At 53.1% G+C, this 17,405-nt stretch overlaps 1 protein-coding gene across 1 annotated transcript; it reads right to left on the minus strand.

Moving 5' to 3' along the window:
* Positions 1 to 2,160: 2,160 nt before the first annotated feature.
* HAND1 (heart and neural crest derivatives expressed 1) lies at positions 2,161 to 5,556 on the minus strand. The gene is made up of 2 exons (XM_059173457.1): positions 4,663 to 5,556; positions 2,161 to 3,096 (listed from the first exon to the last, which is right to left on the minus strand). Exons 1-2 carry the CDS (start codon positions 5,203 to 5,205, stop codon positions 2,992 to 2,994), a joined length of 648 nt encoding a protein of 215 aa, XP_059029440.1. The 5' UTR covers positions 5,206 to 5,556; the 3' UTR covers positions 2,161 to 2,991.
* Positions 5,557 to 17,405: the final 11,849 nt, after the last annotated feature.

Below are 17,405 nucleotides of genomic sequence, written 5' to 3' on the forward strand. Positions count from 1 at the left end.
GGTGAAACCCGGAGCGACCCCGCTGCTCTGGGGGTGGAGGGTGGTGCTGGGCTTTTCCAGCCCGCGAGGGAGGGCTGCAAGTGTGGCTCGGCGTTCTAGGGGAGAGTGGGAGGACATCCCCGTGACCCCCGCAAGAGGTAGAACCCCCACCCTTCCCAGGCCTGAGATTGGGACCACACATGGTTGGGACTGAATTTGAGGCTCCACCACTGTCTTCGCGAACACTGCTTGGGCCGGGCCGGATGGGGCTTCCCGAGGAGGCACGGTTATAGCAAGCTTGGCTCTGGCCGCCTCCGGCGGTACCGCGCGGTACCCTCTCTCCACCCACTGGCCAGGGCTCCAAGGAAGCAGGACCCGGGTGTGCATTCCTCCCGTGCCTAGGATATTTCACGGCGCTAAAAATAGTCGAGGGAGCCGAGCTCTGTGTAAAGCGAGAGGACTATCTAGTAAATACACTGGAGTCCTGGGTTCGAATCCAGGTAAGGCCCCCTCTGTGCGGCGGAACCCGGATCGGCTTACTGCCTGAGCCGCAGTTTCTCCATGCGCGCCAGGATCTCTAAGGGGCTTCGCAGCTCTTGGAAAGAAAAGGGGGAAAAAAAGAAGAAGAAGAAGAAGAAGAAAAAAGAAAAAGAAAAAGAAAAACCCTCGGTTTTTCTTTTCTGCTCCTTCCTGAGGGCCTTGGGGCCTCGGGCGGGGACTGAGGCCGGGGGAGGTGTGTGCCGGGCGGCTCATTACCGCGAGGTGTTGCCCTAGTTAAATCGCGGGTCTGTTTGATCTGGCGGAGGGTGGCGAGAAGGAAAAAAGGAAAAAGTAGGGGGGTCAGAGCAGAGAGACGCTCACACCTCCCCCACCGTTTCCTCGCACCCATAAAACACCTTTTATTAACTCCTTCGCGTCCGGAAGGGCTGGCGTAGCCGTTCAGCTCCTGCCACGGTGTTTACAGCCAAGTCTAATGGGGCCCCATATTCACCCCGATGCCGGGACGAGGCACCTTGGACACGCCTGATCCTGGAGCTGCCCGCAGTCTCCTTTCTGGCGCACGCCCCAGCCGGAGGGCCTCAGCTCCGGAGCAAGGAAGCGCCCCGAGACCCGCGCGTGCGTTCGCGCCTCCCTCGCAGTGAGCGCGGAGACCAGGGCAAGCACCGCAGACCGTGCGTTCCCTCGCGCAACCTCGGGAGCTGTCGGGACACGTAAAAGCGCTTAGCCTCGAGCCTGGCACACAGTTGCACGCACACAAAGCTAGTTGTCTGTACACTGTTATTTCGGGATACGTAAGCGCCAGCATTTTCCTGCTCCACTGCAGCCTTCCACGCATCCACGCTTTGGCAAGTGCACTCGTTTTTATTCACTCCCACACGCAGTCGTGGATGTGCTCGTGGGGCACAAAAATCAGCTGTCCTGCACGAGTACCTGAATTAGCAAGCACACACACTCCACCGCTTTGCACAAACCCCCATGCCCTCCCACAAATATTTGTTTAATGCTTTGTTGCTGGAAGGAAACCTTAATTATCTCCGTGTAACCGTACGCACTCAAGAGCTTATTTTACTCAAGGATAAAGTAATAGCCGCTATGATCTGTCCAACTCTTACTGCATGCAGGGGGCTGTGCTAAGCAGACCCTGTGTTTGCCCCCCCCCCTTTCCCCGCACAGCTGCAGGGCTCCTGTGAGTTCCTATACACATCTCTAAGATCAGAGTCTCAGGTACAAGAACATATTCCCCAGTGCAAACCCCTCTTCCGAGTTGCAGTGCCCTGGAATGCCCTTTGTTTGTGTGACAAGCCCGCTTCCCAATAACCCCAAAACACCGCCTGCAGACTGGGGGAGGGGGGTGTGCCAACCCACACAAACTCAAATGCAGACCCGCATAAATCCTAGCCTGTCCTTGCTGGGTCTAATTCCTTTCCAGCTTTCCTGTCTGTGGGTTCACTAAAGTTATCCTGTTCCAGGCATTATATTCAAAGAACTTTGTTCTTTGTCCCACAAATAAATCCTTTATCTACTCCCTTTTCCCCAACGTGATTTGCCATTTGCTATGAACATTCATCACAAAGAAGTCAGAACTGAGGGTTCTCCACCTAGCAGACAGGATGGGGCCAGGGGATATACCCACCAAGACATCACACAGGCTGCCTCTGATTTCAGAAAATCTTTTATTGGTCAAGAGCATAGATACCGCTTTGGCAGAGGGAGGGGACAGTGAGTGGTCTTACAGAATTGAGGTAGAAAAAGGGTGGGGGAGGGGTAGATAAACAAACACCTGAGCGCTACAGGCACGGTAGGTAGTTTAAATACATAAAAACTTCTCAACGTAGAGAAAAGTTTTTATTTACAAAGGAAGGAATGAGGAAGGAAAGAAGGAGGGAAGGAGAGAAAGCGTTTCCATTGGAACTAAATAGGAAGTTCAGCAACAATAAAGTAAAGTAAAACACCACTGTTTGAGGGAGAATAACAAAAGGCAGCCCTTCATCTTCCTGGTTGGTTCTTTCCCTGGCAGAAAACTATTGATTCCTCTTATTGCATTTTAATTTGAGAAAAGAGCGCCCGAGGGATTTGCCGCAAAGCAGACAGGAGGATGAGAAAAAGAGCCAGCAGGCCAAGTGGAGAAAGCATCAGGGGTTCTAAATTCGCCCCAGAAGGGTTGGAAGGGCGCGTTTCAGTGCGCTTGAGTCCCGCGGTCCCTCTCTCCCACATTGTGCAGCCAAGAGCCGCCCTCTGGCTTGGGGGTGGGGGGTGGATATATATATATATATATATATTTCTCTCTCTCAATGTATTAAAAACAATTTCAAATGACATTGCACGTGTGATCCAAGAGTGTTGTTGCAGCCGGCGACCTGCCAGCACGCAGCAGAGCCTCTTTGGGATGCGCCCCTAGAAGCCCCCGGCACTCAGAGCCTGGCCCTCGCCGCCGCCGCCGCCGCCACCTTCCTCTCCTCCCGGGGCTCCGGGGTCGGGCAGCCGTGGCAGGGTCCTCGGCGCAGCCTCAGCTCACTGGTTTAACTCCAGCGCCCAGACTTGCTGCGGCCAGCCTGTACGCCCTTTAATCCTCTTCTCGCCTGGGCCCAGGGCAGGAGGAAAGCCTTCGTGTTGCTGCTGCCAGGGGACACACACAAGAAAAGAGGCGAGAGACAGGTTTAAATTGTTCTGCTCCTATCACCCAGGTATAGAGTTGGGGTGGGGAAACGGTTTTGGGAGCAGTAATCGGGCGCTTTTAAATAAGTAATAGATGTCTGTTTGCGAAATAGGCCAACAGGCTTATAAATTTGCCTTCATGCGCCAGAGTTTCTGGGGGCCCGGGATGGCACGGGTAGTTTCTGGAAGTTTGGGAATGAGAATTTTCTGTGCCTGGCGAAATTAGTGCCAGTAGTTTGGGCTTTATGGTGCTAAAAGATGACCTCTGGGGTTGGAATGGGAAGGGTGGGAACCGACAGTTTTCCAGCTCATGAACCTGCTCCCCTCATAAGTCCCACCCGCTTTCCAGGCTGGTTTGGCATCCAGGCTTGGTTGCGGTGGGGGGGGGGGGTTGGGTCCACGCTAGCACTCTGGGAACCTCAGACAGCTAAGCGAAGGAGGAACGAGTGGGTCAGGCCCACTATCCTCCTTCCTGGCTCTTAGCAAGAACCAAGCGGTGCTATTTGAAAGAGGCGGCGATGAACAGTGGTGGTGATACGCCCCCAAACTCCTTGCAACCGCAGTTTACAGACCCGATGCCTATCGATCTCTCCCAGTCTCCCCAGACGAGCTTTCACTAGTTTACCACAGCCCCTGCGGGTCCAAGTAAACCTGATGGGGCATTCCGGCCGGCCCCAAACTTGCTGCCTGGGGCCTGAATGCACCAATTCAGAGAAACGAGTTTGCTAGCCTGGAAATCACTACCCTCAGAGGTCCCAGAGCCCTGGGCTAGCAGCACCGCCCTCCAGAAAGTGTGACTCCCCCTGGAGAGGATCGAGAAAGGTAGAGTAGGGACTGCAATCTCCAAAGCCAAAAGCAGTGGGTGAGACCTGTGCCTCTTGCTTGTCAGAGTTCACACACAAAATGATCAAGGTCGTCCTCAGAACTAGCTTGTGGGCAGCAGAGCAGTGGGACCCGCTCTGGACAGGGAGTAGAAGACCTGACTTGTCTGACCCCAGTTCCACCTCTGACTCCTCCAGTAGGTGGCCTTTACCTCCTGGTCCCACTCTGAGCCTCAGTTTCCCTATCCTTACAACAATGAAAGTAGCCTAACCTCTTCAGCAAAAACCCTTTGAAAACAGTAACTGAAACCACATTCACAGGTTTATGCACTAAAGCAAATTAAAGTAACACACTTCTACAGCATTCTTAATGTAGATTCCAGGAAAGTCCAGGAATGGATGAGAATCCCCTTATAATCGGAACCAAAATGTAAGATGTGTGCATTTTCTCGGGTCTGAATCTTCCAAAGGGACTCCTTTTAGGATGGTTTTCATTCACTGCCTTACAAAAACTGTCCCACATTAGGAATGAACTCGAATATGAATCTGCCTCCCACCACGCACATGATCCCACACTATAACCTCAGAATTCCCCCAGCCTCTCAAAGTCGCACATACGGCAACGCAGACTCCGTACTCTGTGTACGGGACCAGCGGGTGCCCACCAAGCCCGCACCCTTGGCTGGAGCGCAGGCGCCCGACTTACCAGCTCCCTTTTCCGCTTGCTCTCGCGGCCGCCATCCGCCTTCTTGAGTTCGGCCTTGAAGGCTTCGGGGTCGCCGGCCTGTGCGTCCTTGGCCAGCACGTCCATCAGATAGGCGATGTAGCTGGTGGCCAGGCGCAGAGTCTTGATCTTGGAGAGCTTGGTGTCCGCAGGCACGTTGGGAATGCATTCGCGCAGCTCTGCGAACGCGCTGTTAATGCTCTCTGTGCGCCTCCGCTCCTTCTTGGGTCCTGAGCCTTTCCGCCGGCCCAGGCGGCCTCCGAGCGCCTCCAGCCGCCCGGGACTCTGGCCCGGCCTGGCGTTGGGACCGTAGGCTGCGGGGGCCGCCGCGGCTGTGGGCGGTGGCCCACCAGCGGGGAAGTCTGGGGCAGCGTCAGCGGGGCTAAGCAGCCAGCTTTGGAAGTAGGGCCGCTCCTGGTGACAGCGCGAGGCCGGGCCGAAGAGGAAGGGTTCGTGGAGCATGGGGTGCGTCGGGTGTGGGTGGTGATGGTGATGATGGTGTGCGTAGCTGCCCACGAGGTTCATGTTGGAGCGGCCTCTGGCCTGCGCCGCCAGCCCGATTAGCGCCGCCCCATGCGCCCCAGAGACTGCCGGGGCCACCCGTGGGCTCTGGGGCGGCGCTCTGCTGGACGCCGGCTTTGGGAGCGTCTGGGGCAAGGCTGATGAGAGAGAGAGGCACGCAGCCCGCTGGCCTCCCGCGGGCTAGGACGGCGACGCCGGGAGACCTATTTAACCCTTCTGCGGCCTCCCCTTCAGGGTCTGGCTTATATAAGGCCTCGGCTTTGATGTCAACCTCTCCCTGGAGCCAATGGCAGGGGGGCGGGGAGGAGGAAGGGGGTGGCTGTCCCTGGTTTTAAGCTCAGCTAGCCAGCATCACTCGACTCCAGGCCGCCTGCGGGGACAGGGAGGCGGATCCGCCTCTGCCTCCCCACCCCCAGTTCCCGGCTAGGGGGAGGCGGGGGCTCCGTACTTGAGGCACAGGCCTGTCAACACCGTAGACGGTGGCTGCTGCCTCCTCCCTGTGGACCCAAGGAAAGGAATCCAGAATCATCCAGTGAACACAAGGCCTTCACCTAGAGCCCACCCCTTGATTTTCCAGATAGGGAAACTGAGACTGGGAGAAAGTTTCTTGTTTCTAGACTCAACAGAATTCGGAATAGGAATCCTAGCCTTTCTCAGTCCTGAGTTCCATCTACACCCCTCAGTCTCAGAGCCAGAAGAGGAGAGGGTCCTGCCAGAGGCAGCACAGACTCCTAAGGTCTCCCCAGCCCCTAGTCATCAAGCCCATCCAGCCTGTGAATGGTTCTGTGCGACCCAGTAGTGCACCGGCCAGCTCTGCCCAAGGCATCCCCATGGCCCCACAGCCTGCCACCGGCTGGGGAAGAAGACTGGGTGGGGAAGTGGGGGGAGGAACTCAAGCTCTAAGCCCACAGGCATTTACTGATTTGTTCCGGGCTCCAGGGCTGCGGAGTCAGTCTTCTCGCCTCCCCGACGCCTGATCCAGCCCGAAGGCCAGATGGAGAGCCCGAAGCAGGGCTATATCGGACCACTCCACCCAGGTCATCACTGCTCAAGAATGTTCACTCGTCTAAGGACACGAGTGCCAAGGCTCACAGCAAGAGAAATCGGTGTTTGGCAGTAAACACATACAGAAGGGACGAGAACCTCCACAGTATTCCCAAGGCTGGCACAGCCGGAGAACTGCCGTGCTGGCGTCTCCCACCCAGTGCAGCAGAGGGAAGTCCTGGCTGGGCTGACCTCCGCTCTTCCCCCACTCAGCTAGGGCCTCTCCAGCTCTGGGCGCTTCTCTCCTCAGGTCCCTTTCCCAGGGATCTCACTGGGACCTGGTAACCCGGGCGGCTGCTGCTTCTCCCAGTGAGAAGCTGACGCCCGACGCCCTCTGACCTGAGTTCCTCCATCGTCACCAACCCCTCCGAGTCACCTCCCTTCCCTAGGTGGGGCAGGCGGAGTATACCCTTCTCTCCAAAGTGATGCCTGCCGGGGGTGGGGTGGGGGGGAGGAAAAGATAAATGTGTTTGCTCTTTTTAGAGGGCAAATTCATCCCTTTAAGCGGTCATTCAACATTGTTTACTGATTGCCCACAAAGTGCCAGGCACAGTCAGGAGTATAGAGGCAGAGGGAGAAAGGTCAACGCTCTCCTTGTAGGGTTAGGAAAGTTGAGGCCCCAGAAGAGGAGCCATGTTCCCTAGGGTTGGTAGCAAGTGGAGATGTGGTCTTCCCCTCCTGTACCAGGGATTCAATGGATAGGGGAGGCGGCGCTATGGGACAGAGGCAGACAAACAGTCCTGAGCAGGTTCCACTTGTGGGAGCTCGGCTGGGCTTTGGGCCCTAGAGGTGCATGCGGGTGGGGGGAAGGGAGGTGCCTGAGGCGGGCTGGAAACCCGCCGCTCTCCCGGGCGCCTGGCGCCAGCAGCGCTGGGGCTGGGCCGAACAAGGAGCCGGAGGCTCGCCGGGAGGGAGCTCCCGCGCCCAGCTCCGCACTGGCTCCACGGGGTCCTGAGGCTCCCTGGCCTGGAGGCGCTCTCGAGTGAGGGTGTGCGGGTAGAAAGCTGTAATTACCCTGTGGAGAGGGACCTCAGTCCTCAACACACACCCAGCCTTTGCCCTAATCCAGGCGATCTCCACCCGCAGCATCTCCCAGCCGGCGCTCGGGGGCTCACCACGACACGTGCACATATAGGTGCACAAGGGTTCCCCAAAACCCCTGGATACCCAAAAGTCCATCTACTCATACAGATGCCCCAAAGCATGTGTGTTCTCACAGCAACACATGTACACCCATGAGACACACGGCGTTTTGGTATTCATGCATTCCTAGAATTGTACACATTGTCTCTCTGTCGCCCACAGGGCACACGTCCCGACTCAGATGTGTTACAGCTATGAGCCACTCCCCGCCCTCTGAGCAGGCATGCACAGAGATACCATCGTGCAGCAGAGGCACACGAGTTCTACAAAAGTATCCCACAGCTGCGGGCTTTTACACATGGTCTTCTGCCCACAGCTGCGCACAGGTACACCCATACTTGTATTTTCTTAAAACTCCCCACAATCGTCTCCGCGGCACAAACTGCGGGAAACCCCCTCATACTTTTCATGTATTCCCAGTGTGGAAACATAAGTCTTCAGTCCCACAAACACACCCAGGCACATAACCACGGCTATGACTGTGTACACACAGGTGCTCAGACGTAGACATTTTGGCATGTCTGCACCCTACAGGTAGTGACACAAACGTCAAACCCTTAGACACTCGGACGGATATTCTGCCTTGCGGGTGCAGCTGCATTCGGTAGCCCTGACGATGAAGCTGAGCGAGGGACGCGGGCTATCACAGCACCCGCAGAAGCGTGAGCACTCTTAGGGATCCTGGCAATTACCTATACAAGAGCACAGTCTCAGCACCCCTCCACACGCACCCAAATCACTTCCTCCACCTCTCCACCTCTGAGATCCCTCAGAGCAACACACCCCCAACTCCCCAATATCTAGCTTGCTTAGTGTGGTAGGAAATGCAGTGTAGGTACTGGGTTTTGAGCCCCTCGAGGGCCCTGAGAATGCTCGGCAGCTTCTTGTGGGTAAAGAGCAGGGTGCCGCTAGTGGTCTGGGCTGCTGAAAAGACTGCTTTCCTCCCCGTAACCCCCACCCCCACCCCCTGCCAGCGAAGGAGTCGAGTTGTCAGCCCAGCGGCGCCCGCAGGGGGAACGCAGCCCTAGGGGACCAGCTGGAGCTTTGAGTTTGGCGGCCTCCGGCGGGATGGACGCCACCGAGATCGCCTGTGTAGACCGCAAGGCGCCTACGCTCCAGCTAAGGCCTTCTGGGAGACCCCAAAGTGCTTTTAACTCCAGCCTGGCTCAGGTGCGTTGGGAGGGGAGCGAAACTCAACCTTGGGGACCCGGTGAGGACGGTCTCTCTCCGCCTCAGGCTGTCTGGTGTCCAACCCCTCAGTTTGGCCAAAACTGCTGTCGGGTGAGATATAAGCGGTGGGTTCCTTTCCCTTTCTGAGCCTCAGTTCCTCCAATTTCAGAAGAAAGAGACAGGGCTGATCGTCTGGAGTTTTAATTCCCAGCCCTGGGTTCTGGCAGGGACCCCACTCTGGTTGCTCTCTCCGAGGACCTATTTCTCCGCTCTGGGACCGTGGGACCGTCTACAGACCAAGAGTCAGAAGCCGGGACTCCGGGGGGGCCGACGCGCCAGTCCACACTGCCCCGGCCCCGCCTGCCTTCCGGTACCCCGCAGTGCTCACCCAGACAGCGCCTGCAGAGGGTCTGACGCCCGCTCGCTGCGTTTCCAAATGGCGCGCCTTTTCCTCCGACTGTGCTAGTGAGGTCGGGCGAGAACTTTCTCCCATCTTACAGGGTTGAGAGCTTAAGCACAGAGAGGTTTAAAAAGTGTAGTGCAGGAGTGTTTAAGAGAGGCTGGTGCACCTGGGTTGAAATCCGGCCCTGTCACCCCTCCTTTTGTAAACCTTAGGATCCTCAGTTTCCTCCTCTGTAACCCGGGGCCTAGGAACACCCGCCCAGAGAGCTAGTTTAAGATTAATTGAAATAATACAGGTGAGGGGCGCCTGGGTGGCTCAGTGGGTTGGACCGCTGCCTTCGGCTCAGGTCATGATCTCAGGGTCCTGGGATCGAGTCCCGCATCGGGCTCTCTGCTTGGCAGGGAGCCTGCTTCCTCCTCTCTCTCTCTCTGCCTGCCTCTCCATCTACTTATGATTTCTCTCTGTCAAATAAATAAATAAAATCTTTTAAAAAAAAGAAAGAAATAATACAGGTGAAACTCTTAGCAAAATAACGGTAAAGCTGGAGGAACGGTGGCTCTGGCTTGGGGATTAATTTCCCAGGGAAAGAAATGGAGTTTCGGGGTCCACAGGACTGCACAGCCCTGAATAGGCAGGGGGTCCAGGCCGCTGGTCTCTGCTTGAAGTGCTGTGTCTGGATCTGACCTAGCCTGTTTCTGACCACATTGGAATTTTCCTCTTTCCCCAACTACCTCCCCTACGGAAGGAACCCCACTGCCCTAAGGCTGGAGGTGAGAGAGACCTAGCACTGCCAGGTGTGGGGGTCCTGTTGCCAGAGACCTGACTTCCTCCCCTCTCCCACCCACCCGCATTTCATTGGCTGATCTGATCTGGGATCCTTCCGGCCCCTCCAAGACTCAGTTCCCCGATCTGTGCAGTGGACTGACTGGCTGTGCTCAGACGCTCTGGAGTGACTTCGGCCTGGGCCCTGCGGTCCTTCTCCTGCCATTGCCCCACTCCTCCCCTGACTCCCACTCGGACCCCACACCCCGGGACTGGAAGGCCTGAGAGCCCGCGCCGCGGCGCCTACCGCAAAACCTTCTCCCGCCGCGTCCCGTGACCTTGACGCCACCGGCAATCCCCGCACCGAACCCCTTATCTAAATAGGGCCGTAAATCAAGGACCTGTCAGGGCCCGGGTAATTACAGGAACTCCATAAAAAGGACCCGGCCGGCCGCCTGTTTATATTAGCGCGGTGTAAAATATTCTCGCTGTCTTGGGGAATCGCGTCGCGCGGTAACGCGCCATAAATCAGCCCGCGGGCCATTTACCCCGCAGCTTGAGCGCGCAAATCCCTTAAACATTTCTCTGCGGCATCTAAAGAGTGCCTAGGACTTTCCAACCTGGCCCCACCCGCTCCTCGGGCCCGGGAACAGTCAGGGCAGGGGAGAGAGAGAGAGAGAGAAAGCGGGTCGATTTCTCCTGAAGTTCGGGGCGTGAGAAGCCTCCTTGGACTATGCGGGTATGAGAAAGTAGCAAGTCTGCCCAGATCGCGTTAGGACACACGGGGAAGCCGGCCCAGAAAGGGGAAGCGGCTTACCTAAGGGCAAACAGCCCTTCTAGGGGAGGCGGGGGTGGATGGCAGCCTCTTTCTTCCCTTATTCTCCTCTTTCCTGAGGTGAGGAGTGGTCCGACCAGAGAGGGTCCAAGCCACAAGCTGACATTCCATTCTCTACCTTTTAGTTTCGGGGATCCTTGAGCTTCCTGCAATTGTGCACAGTGTTATGTGTGAATGTTGTGTGCAATGGGAACTCTGCTTTCTAGTGTGGTCCCCTTATTTTACAGGTGGCCAACACAGGCCCAGAGAATGGGGCGCACTGCTAGACATAGAAGATCCTCCGCTAATCCATTTCCGTTTATCTTCCTAAAGAAAAACTAGGAGAGAGAGAGAGAAAGAGCATATGTTGGGGGGGGGTGGTAGCGGGAGGCAACCCTGTCTATTCTTATGTTTGTAACAGCCTTAAAAATACAAAATCTATTTAAGGTAAACCTGATGCGGCCATTGTCTAATGAGTAACATAAATCAAGCTTATGGAAAAAGAATATTAAATTTTCCGTGTCTTCCCTCAGGGCTGGGACCTGAGCAGTCGGAGAGAACTAAACATCTTCCTCCCCCATTCCCTTTCCCTTCCGAGTCCGTAAATGACAACGTGTTTACACAAGTTTTTATGTCGTCTGAGCTTCGTCCCGGCTCCGTTTCCTCCTGTGTATTTTCCGCGCAGAGAGATGTCTGCTTCAGGACGCGTTCAACCTAAACAGAACCCCGTCTGATTGGAAAATGTATTTATTTGAAAAATCGTAACTCACAGTTTTGGTGAAAACGGCCCCCAAATTTATGGGATCGTTTGGGGTGCGCGGTCCGGTCGTAAATTTAAAAGCAGGGACACCACCCCCCTCCTCCCCCTGCAGTGCCTCGGCAGCCGCTCCAGTCCGCTGGCAGGGACACCCCCACCCCCACCCCCACCCCGGTCCGGACCCCACCAGTTCCACTCTCCGGCCCTCTGCGCCCCTCCCTGCTCCAGTCCCCTGCGAGGTCAGTTGCAACTTAGCAGGCAGGTGGATTTCATTCTGGTTCCTTTCCTCCCAGTCGGGTTGCTTTCAGGGCGATTTCATTTGGTTGAACCTCACAGCGATCAGTTTCAGGTGGTCACCTAACCAGGCTCTGTTGTACACCCTCTGTTTTAGACACATTAGGTTTTTCCTTAAGTGCACCCTGGTTAGTTTCCTATTGCTAGGTTGCAGGTTGCTTGTTGTTGCCCCGCAAACAAGGGATCTGTTGTGTGCCAACCTGTTTTATGCCCAGAGGTTTGTCTCTGGTCAGTGTCCTCAAGGTCAATTTCACCACCTAGACCTGCTTCCCAGGTCAGAGAAATTTTTTTCCTTTATAGGTCCAATGGGAATGCCCTGGGAGGATGAAATCAATCCACTCCCCCTTCCTTTTGGATCCTGTTGCTAGCCTACCCTGGCAGAAGGAAAAGGCTGGAGCTGGGACCACGTCCCCGAGGACAGATGCCACCAGCCCCATAGGCTGGAGAGTCCTGAAGTCCAAACAGAACCGGAAGCACAGGGCCTTCATGAGCAATCATGGAGTCTGCTTTTTTTCCCCCAGAAAGGCGAGGCTGAGCCTTATCTCTGCGTCTTTTTTCCTAGGGATCACACATTTCTCTATCTGCGCCCCACAACATCCCCACATGGGCCAGAGTGGGGGACAAGCTCTCAGCTCTAGGCTTATTCACCTAAGCACAGCTATCTCAGGGAAAGGGTTGGGGGATTTACTCCAAACCGTGCACACTGGAGCAACGCAGCTCTGCTCGAGAATGGTGGCAAGATAGTGCAGGAATCTCAGGTTGATTGGTAACTCAGCCCAACCTACGGGTTCCACCGCCAGCCTGAGCCCTCAGCCACAACCTGGCAGGAAAGATCCATACACAGTAGCATTTGGTTCAAAGAAATGCAATAAACTGCAGTGGAGAAAACCCAGTCGGTTCAAACCTATCCGTTCTGGAAGATCAAGAACTGGTGGTAGGTAGAAGGAGTCAGGAGCCTCAGGGCAGCAATGGGGTGCTCTTCTATTACCCAGCCTTAAAACTTGGGGCTGGGAGTAGTAGAGGGGTGGCTCCTCTTTCCTCAGGTCTCAGTTCTCCCAATCTAAAATGGAATTGGCCACGAGGACCCACACTTTCTCCAGCTGCCGATAGGACTGGAGTAAGAGACGGACTTTTAAAATTGCTTGGATGCCGAGGTATTAATCTTGGGAACTCTGTGTCTGAGGAAGTCCACAGGAGCCCAAACATCTGTAACTGGGTGGGGGGGATGGATCCGTGGCCGGCTACACTTACTGGTGATTTTTCTGGCCTCCTCCAATCTTTCCTTCTCCGGAGAGGCATTCGGAAACTGAGTCTGCGGGCAAGAAACTGCATCCTTATTAGTCTTATTATTTTAAACGGGGCCAGGCTACATCCGTCATCTTTCACATAATGGTCAATTGTAAACACACTTTAAGAAAGAAATACAAAAAAGGCATTTAATGTTGACACTGGGAAAATGCTTAGCTCTGGCATTGCAGGGGAATTGGCAGGCTCTCCTGTCCTTTGGGAGAGAAGTTAAGTGCTTCATGTTTTTTTGCTTTTTCCATTGAATTTTTAAATCTCTCAGGGGTCTTCTTTGTCTCTTTGGTTTAACCAGAGAAGTCCTTACTTAAAAAGTCAGGGTTGGATAAAAGGGCTTGTTTCGGGAGGGAGGGAGCTAGGGTGGGGCGGGAACTCTAAGAGCTGCCGCAGCCTGCGGAGCCCCTCTCCCAGAGTCTGGTCTTTCTGCCCCACAGCTCCGCTTGCTGCAGTTGAATGGGGCTCCGAGATGGTAGCTGAGAAGACAAGTTGATGGTGGGAACAGCAGAAATCTGAAAGTCACACCTGGTGACTGGAGGAAGGGGGAGCACACTTCGGGTTCTCACTGTGAAGCCTGAAAGCTGGCTCCCTTCCAGAAAGCCCTCTTCCTGGTGTGAACATCACTCCTTAGCCACAGGAACACCCCATCACCTTAGCTGCACACGCCACCGGGCACACGATGGTCCCCGTTATCTTCCCAACACTACTTAGAGCATGGAGCAAAGCACAAGAAGTCACAGAGGAACCCACCCCCAAACTCAAACCCACTGCTGGTAGTTACTATACTCATTGTCACCCATGCGAGCAAGGCCCTCAGAAAGTCTAAAAAGAACAACAAAAGTGGCAAGAGAAGAGAGAACAGAAACGAAAGCCTTGAAACCAGAGGAGAAATTAATTTAATTACCTCCTCTCCCCTGCCATAAATTCCACAGAGGAAATCAAATCTTTCTGTGCATGTGTATAAAAACCAATCAGTCTATCAAGCTCGCCAAAACCCATTACGTCTCGAACTGGCTATCCTAATTGAATAATCTGACTGTACCAGGCAACCAGGAGTCATCTGAGCCAGGTTTTTCCAGGGGCCTTTGCCACAGAGCCGGGGAGCATAAACAGGGGTTGGAGGCCCACACTCATCAGCTTGCTTGCGGAGAAAGGGAACTCTCTCCCCCTGGGTGCCTGGCTGGCAGAAGCATCCTAACATTTTGCGTCAGATTGTAATGGAATATTTCTCATAAACAGCCAAGTGTCTCTCCGCCACTCACCTGACATGTTTCTTGTTGTTTAACTTCAGATCTGACAGATGATGATAACCTGGAAAAGAGAGAGGTTAGAAATGCCGAGGGCTGTGGGGCTGGGCAGTGTAAAGGGCCCCTGCCGGAGAACCGGGACAGCACGGTGATTTGTAGGGCCCGGAAAAAGCTGTAATGCAACCGGAGGCTAGCAGGGCGAGGGTGCAGGAGGGAAGCCCTTGGCAATGAGAGCTTGGGCTGCTCACTCTAAGGCCCTCCCATGCCACTTGCTTAGTGTTCCCTGTTGTCAGATGGAGGCTGCCCCTTCCTTTTCGCCCCCACCCCCCACATACACACTGCCCCGTGTCCCCCTCTCAGGGGCACACTGATTTATAGCACCTGTTAAAAACACATAATGGATGCAATTAGCTGTGGCACTGCAGAAATAAAGGGAGTTGACTTTATTCCACTAAAGGATACATGGCTTTGTTTTCATGAATTTCGTTCATTAATTTTAATTTCTGGCACCAATTTTTAAAAAATCATTGCTGCTTTCTTTGCTTCCTGGGGATCACCCTGTGATTGGTTTCCATTGGCATTGGTTCCCCAAGTTGACTGGATATCACAGTCCCCTTGTTGAACTTGTTTCCAAGGCAGGGAACCTTGTAGGATTGGAGCGGGTGTGGGATGTCCATTTCCAGTAAAGCTCATCCTGACGCAGGAACCGTACTCTGAGGAGACCACCTGTAGGGCTCCAGAGTAACCTATTTCCAACAAACATATTTTCCGGTTAGCTGTGTGACTCTAGGAAAGCCAGTATATATGCACAGTTACATGTGACACAGGTCTATGGTGGAAATTTAGAAAATAGAAAAATAGGTGGGAAGAAATGAAAATTCCTTGATCTTAACAAGCGATTTCAATTCCCTGGGTTGTGGCTTTCTCTGCCGAATCCTACAGACTCCAAAAAGAGATAAGGCTCTTGTCTTCACCTGTCCTACCCTCGGCACCCAGCACACATGTGACCTCCAAAACAATATTCCCTGAAAGAAATAGTCGGTTAAATGAAGCTGTGGCTGAGAGGGTCTCTAAAGTCACTTCCAACCCTAACATTTTATTTTTCATTTTCTGCTCTGGGGGGAAAATGTAATTGCATAAACTCAGATATATTTGTCACGAGGACTCTTGACATCTAAACATGTATATGCTTTTCCTCCATGTCTTGTCACTTGATCTGACAGCTTTCTGCTTGCTCTGTCAGATATTAGTTTAGGGCTGTCCCCGCCTGAGGCAACCCAGCCACCGCTGTGGATTGCAAGGGAGCTGGGCGGTCCCCACCTTGTACCAAACAGAAAGATCAGAGTACTTTTTGAAGACTCCAGCAGAATTGCACAGACAGCCCAAGAAACAGGATAGTGGGCTGTTTGCCGTTCTCAAATGTGCAGTTCTTTCCTGAAGGCATGAGGCAGACCCTTCCCCTTCTGTCACATCCGACCAACATGGCTAGCTGCACGAAGCCCTTACCGTAGGTCACGTGCTTTACACACATCCCTCATTTCATCCTTGCAGCAAGGCTGAGAATGCCATTCTCTAGATATTGAAGATATGCCCAAGGTCGCTCAGCTAGGATATTGGAGAAGCAGGATTCAAGTCCAAGTCTCTCCATGGACCCCAAAATCTTTGTTTTTAACCACGTAATGATGTGTATGTTGGGGGTGGAAAAAGGATTGTTCATATCCCAAAAATATTTTTATTTCTCCAACGTTTTAACAACATATTTTCATTAGAGAATACGAATTGCCACCTGAGCTAAGCTGTTTCACTCCCTCACCCTCAAATACCACATACTAAGAATCTTTCCTGATACAAAGGTCATGTTCATCAGTTTTCATGGGGGCATGTGCTGCTCATGATAATAAGGTACAAACCCATGAAGAGAGGAGTCAGATCTGTTGTATTCACCAAGGCATCCCCAGCACTTAGCGCCTAGACATAGAAATCACTAACTAAATATTGGACACCAAATGAATGGTAACTTGCTTAATATAGACAATGCTAAGGAAATACCTCTGGCACTATGATCATCTAGAAATTAATCATATGCTACAGCTCATCACTCAGTGGACACTTAGCAAGATTGGTTGAAGGAATCATCCTTTAGGAAGAGAGCTGACATAGGGAATTTTTAAAATAAAGTCTTACTTAAATTAGTAAAATGGAAGTAAAATAGATTCTGCACCATAATTAAGTCCCTTACTACTGTTCATCAGGAAGGTCATGCTTTCTGATCTCAGCTCTGTGCCCCCTCATTTTGTGACCCCAAGCCCCAGATCCTCCCTGGTGCCCATGAAGTCCCAAAGGTCTGTGTGTGTCTGTAAGGTCCTAAGTCATGTGTCCACCGCCAGAGCCTGCCCTGGAGTCACACCTCAGCCAAGTTTGTTGGGATGATTTGATTCTAGAAGTCAGACTTATCAGACTTGGCACTACTCCCATGTAGGAGCCTGTGTCCTCCTCTCTTTCTGCCTGCTTCTCTGCCTACTTGTGATCTCTGTCTGTCAAACAAATAAATAAAATATTTAAAAAATAATAATAATAAAGACCACAGCCATGACATTTATTTGGCACTCATAATGTGGTGGGCAGTGTATTAAGAACGCTACATGGATTATCTCATTCATCTCCAGAGTGCTTCATCAGAAAAGTGCAGTAATTATCCCCATTTTGTGGGTAAAGAAACTGAGGCACAGAAAATTTAAGTAACTTGTCCAAGCTTCCCCCGCTAGCAAGAGGCGGAGACGTGGTTTGAACCCATGACGTCTCCAAACACATTCATGAAAGGATAGAAAGAAGAAGGAGAGAGGAAGGAAAATTATTCCCAGGAGGAAAAAAAAGGTCCATTGGCAAGAATGAAATAGAACCCGTGAGCTGATGTAAGAGACACCCATCTGCTAGCCACACGTGGAATCACCTGGGGGGCTCTGTGGGGTCAGGTCATGATCCCAGAATCCCTGGAGTCCCTGGATAGAGTCCCATGGCAGGTTCCCTACTCGGTGGAGAGCCTGTTTCTCCCTCTGCTCCTCACCCTGCTTCTCCTCTCTCTCTCTCTCTCTCTCTCTCTCAAATAAATAAATAAATAAGTTTTTTAATGTCTTAAAAAAAAAAAAAAAGAAATGCAGACTCTTTGCTGCACCTCAGACCCACTGAGTCAGACTCTACTTCTTAAAAAACAAGTAAAGAGATTCATAGGCGCAGTGAAATTTGGGAAGCACAGTTAATAGAGAATCCATT

This window comes from Mustela lutreola, chromosome 5, assembly GCF_030435805.1.
Source record: "Mustela lutreola isolate mMusLut2 chromosome 5, mMusLut2.pri, whole genome shotgun sequence".
Classification (NCBI taxonomy): Eukaryota; Metazoa; Chordata; class Mammalia; order Carnivora; family Mustelidae; genus Mustela; species Mustela lutreola.

Bases quoted from the DNA above. Each gene is read 5' to 3' on its own strand.
- HAND1 (XM_059173457.1), bottom strand. From the start codon at position 5,205: ATGAACCTCGTGGGCAGCTACGCACACCATCATCACCATCACCACCCA. The intron at 3,097-4,662 runs GTAAGTCGGGCG...GTCCCCTGGCAG, and splicing joins GCAAGCGGAAAAGGGAGCTG to CAGCAACACGAAGGCTTTCC.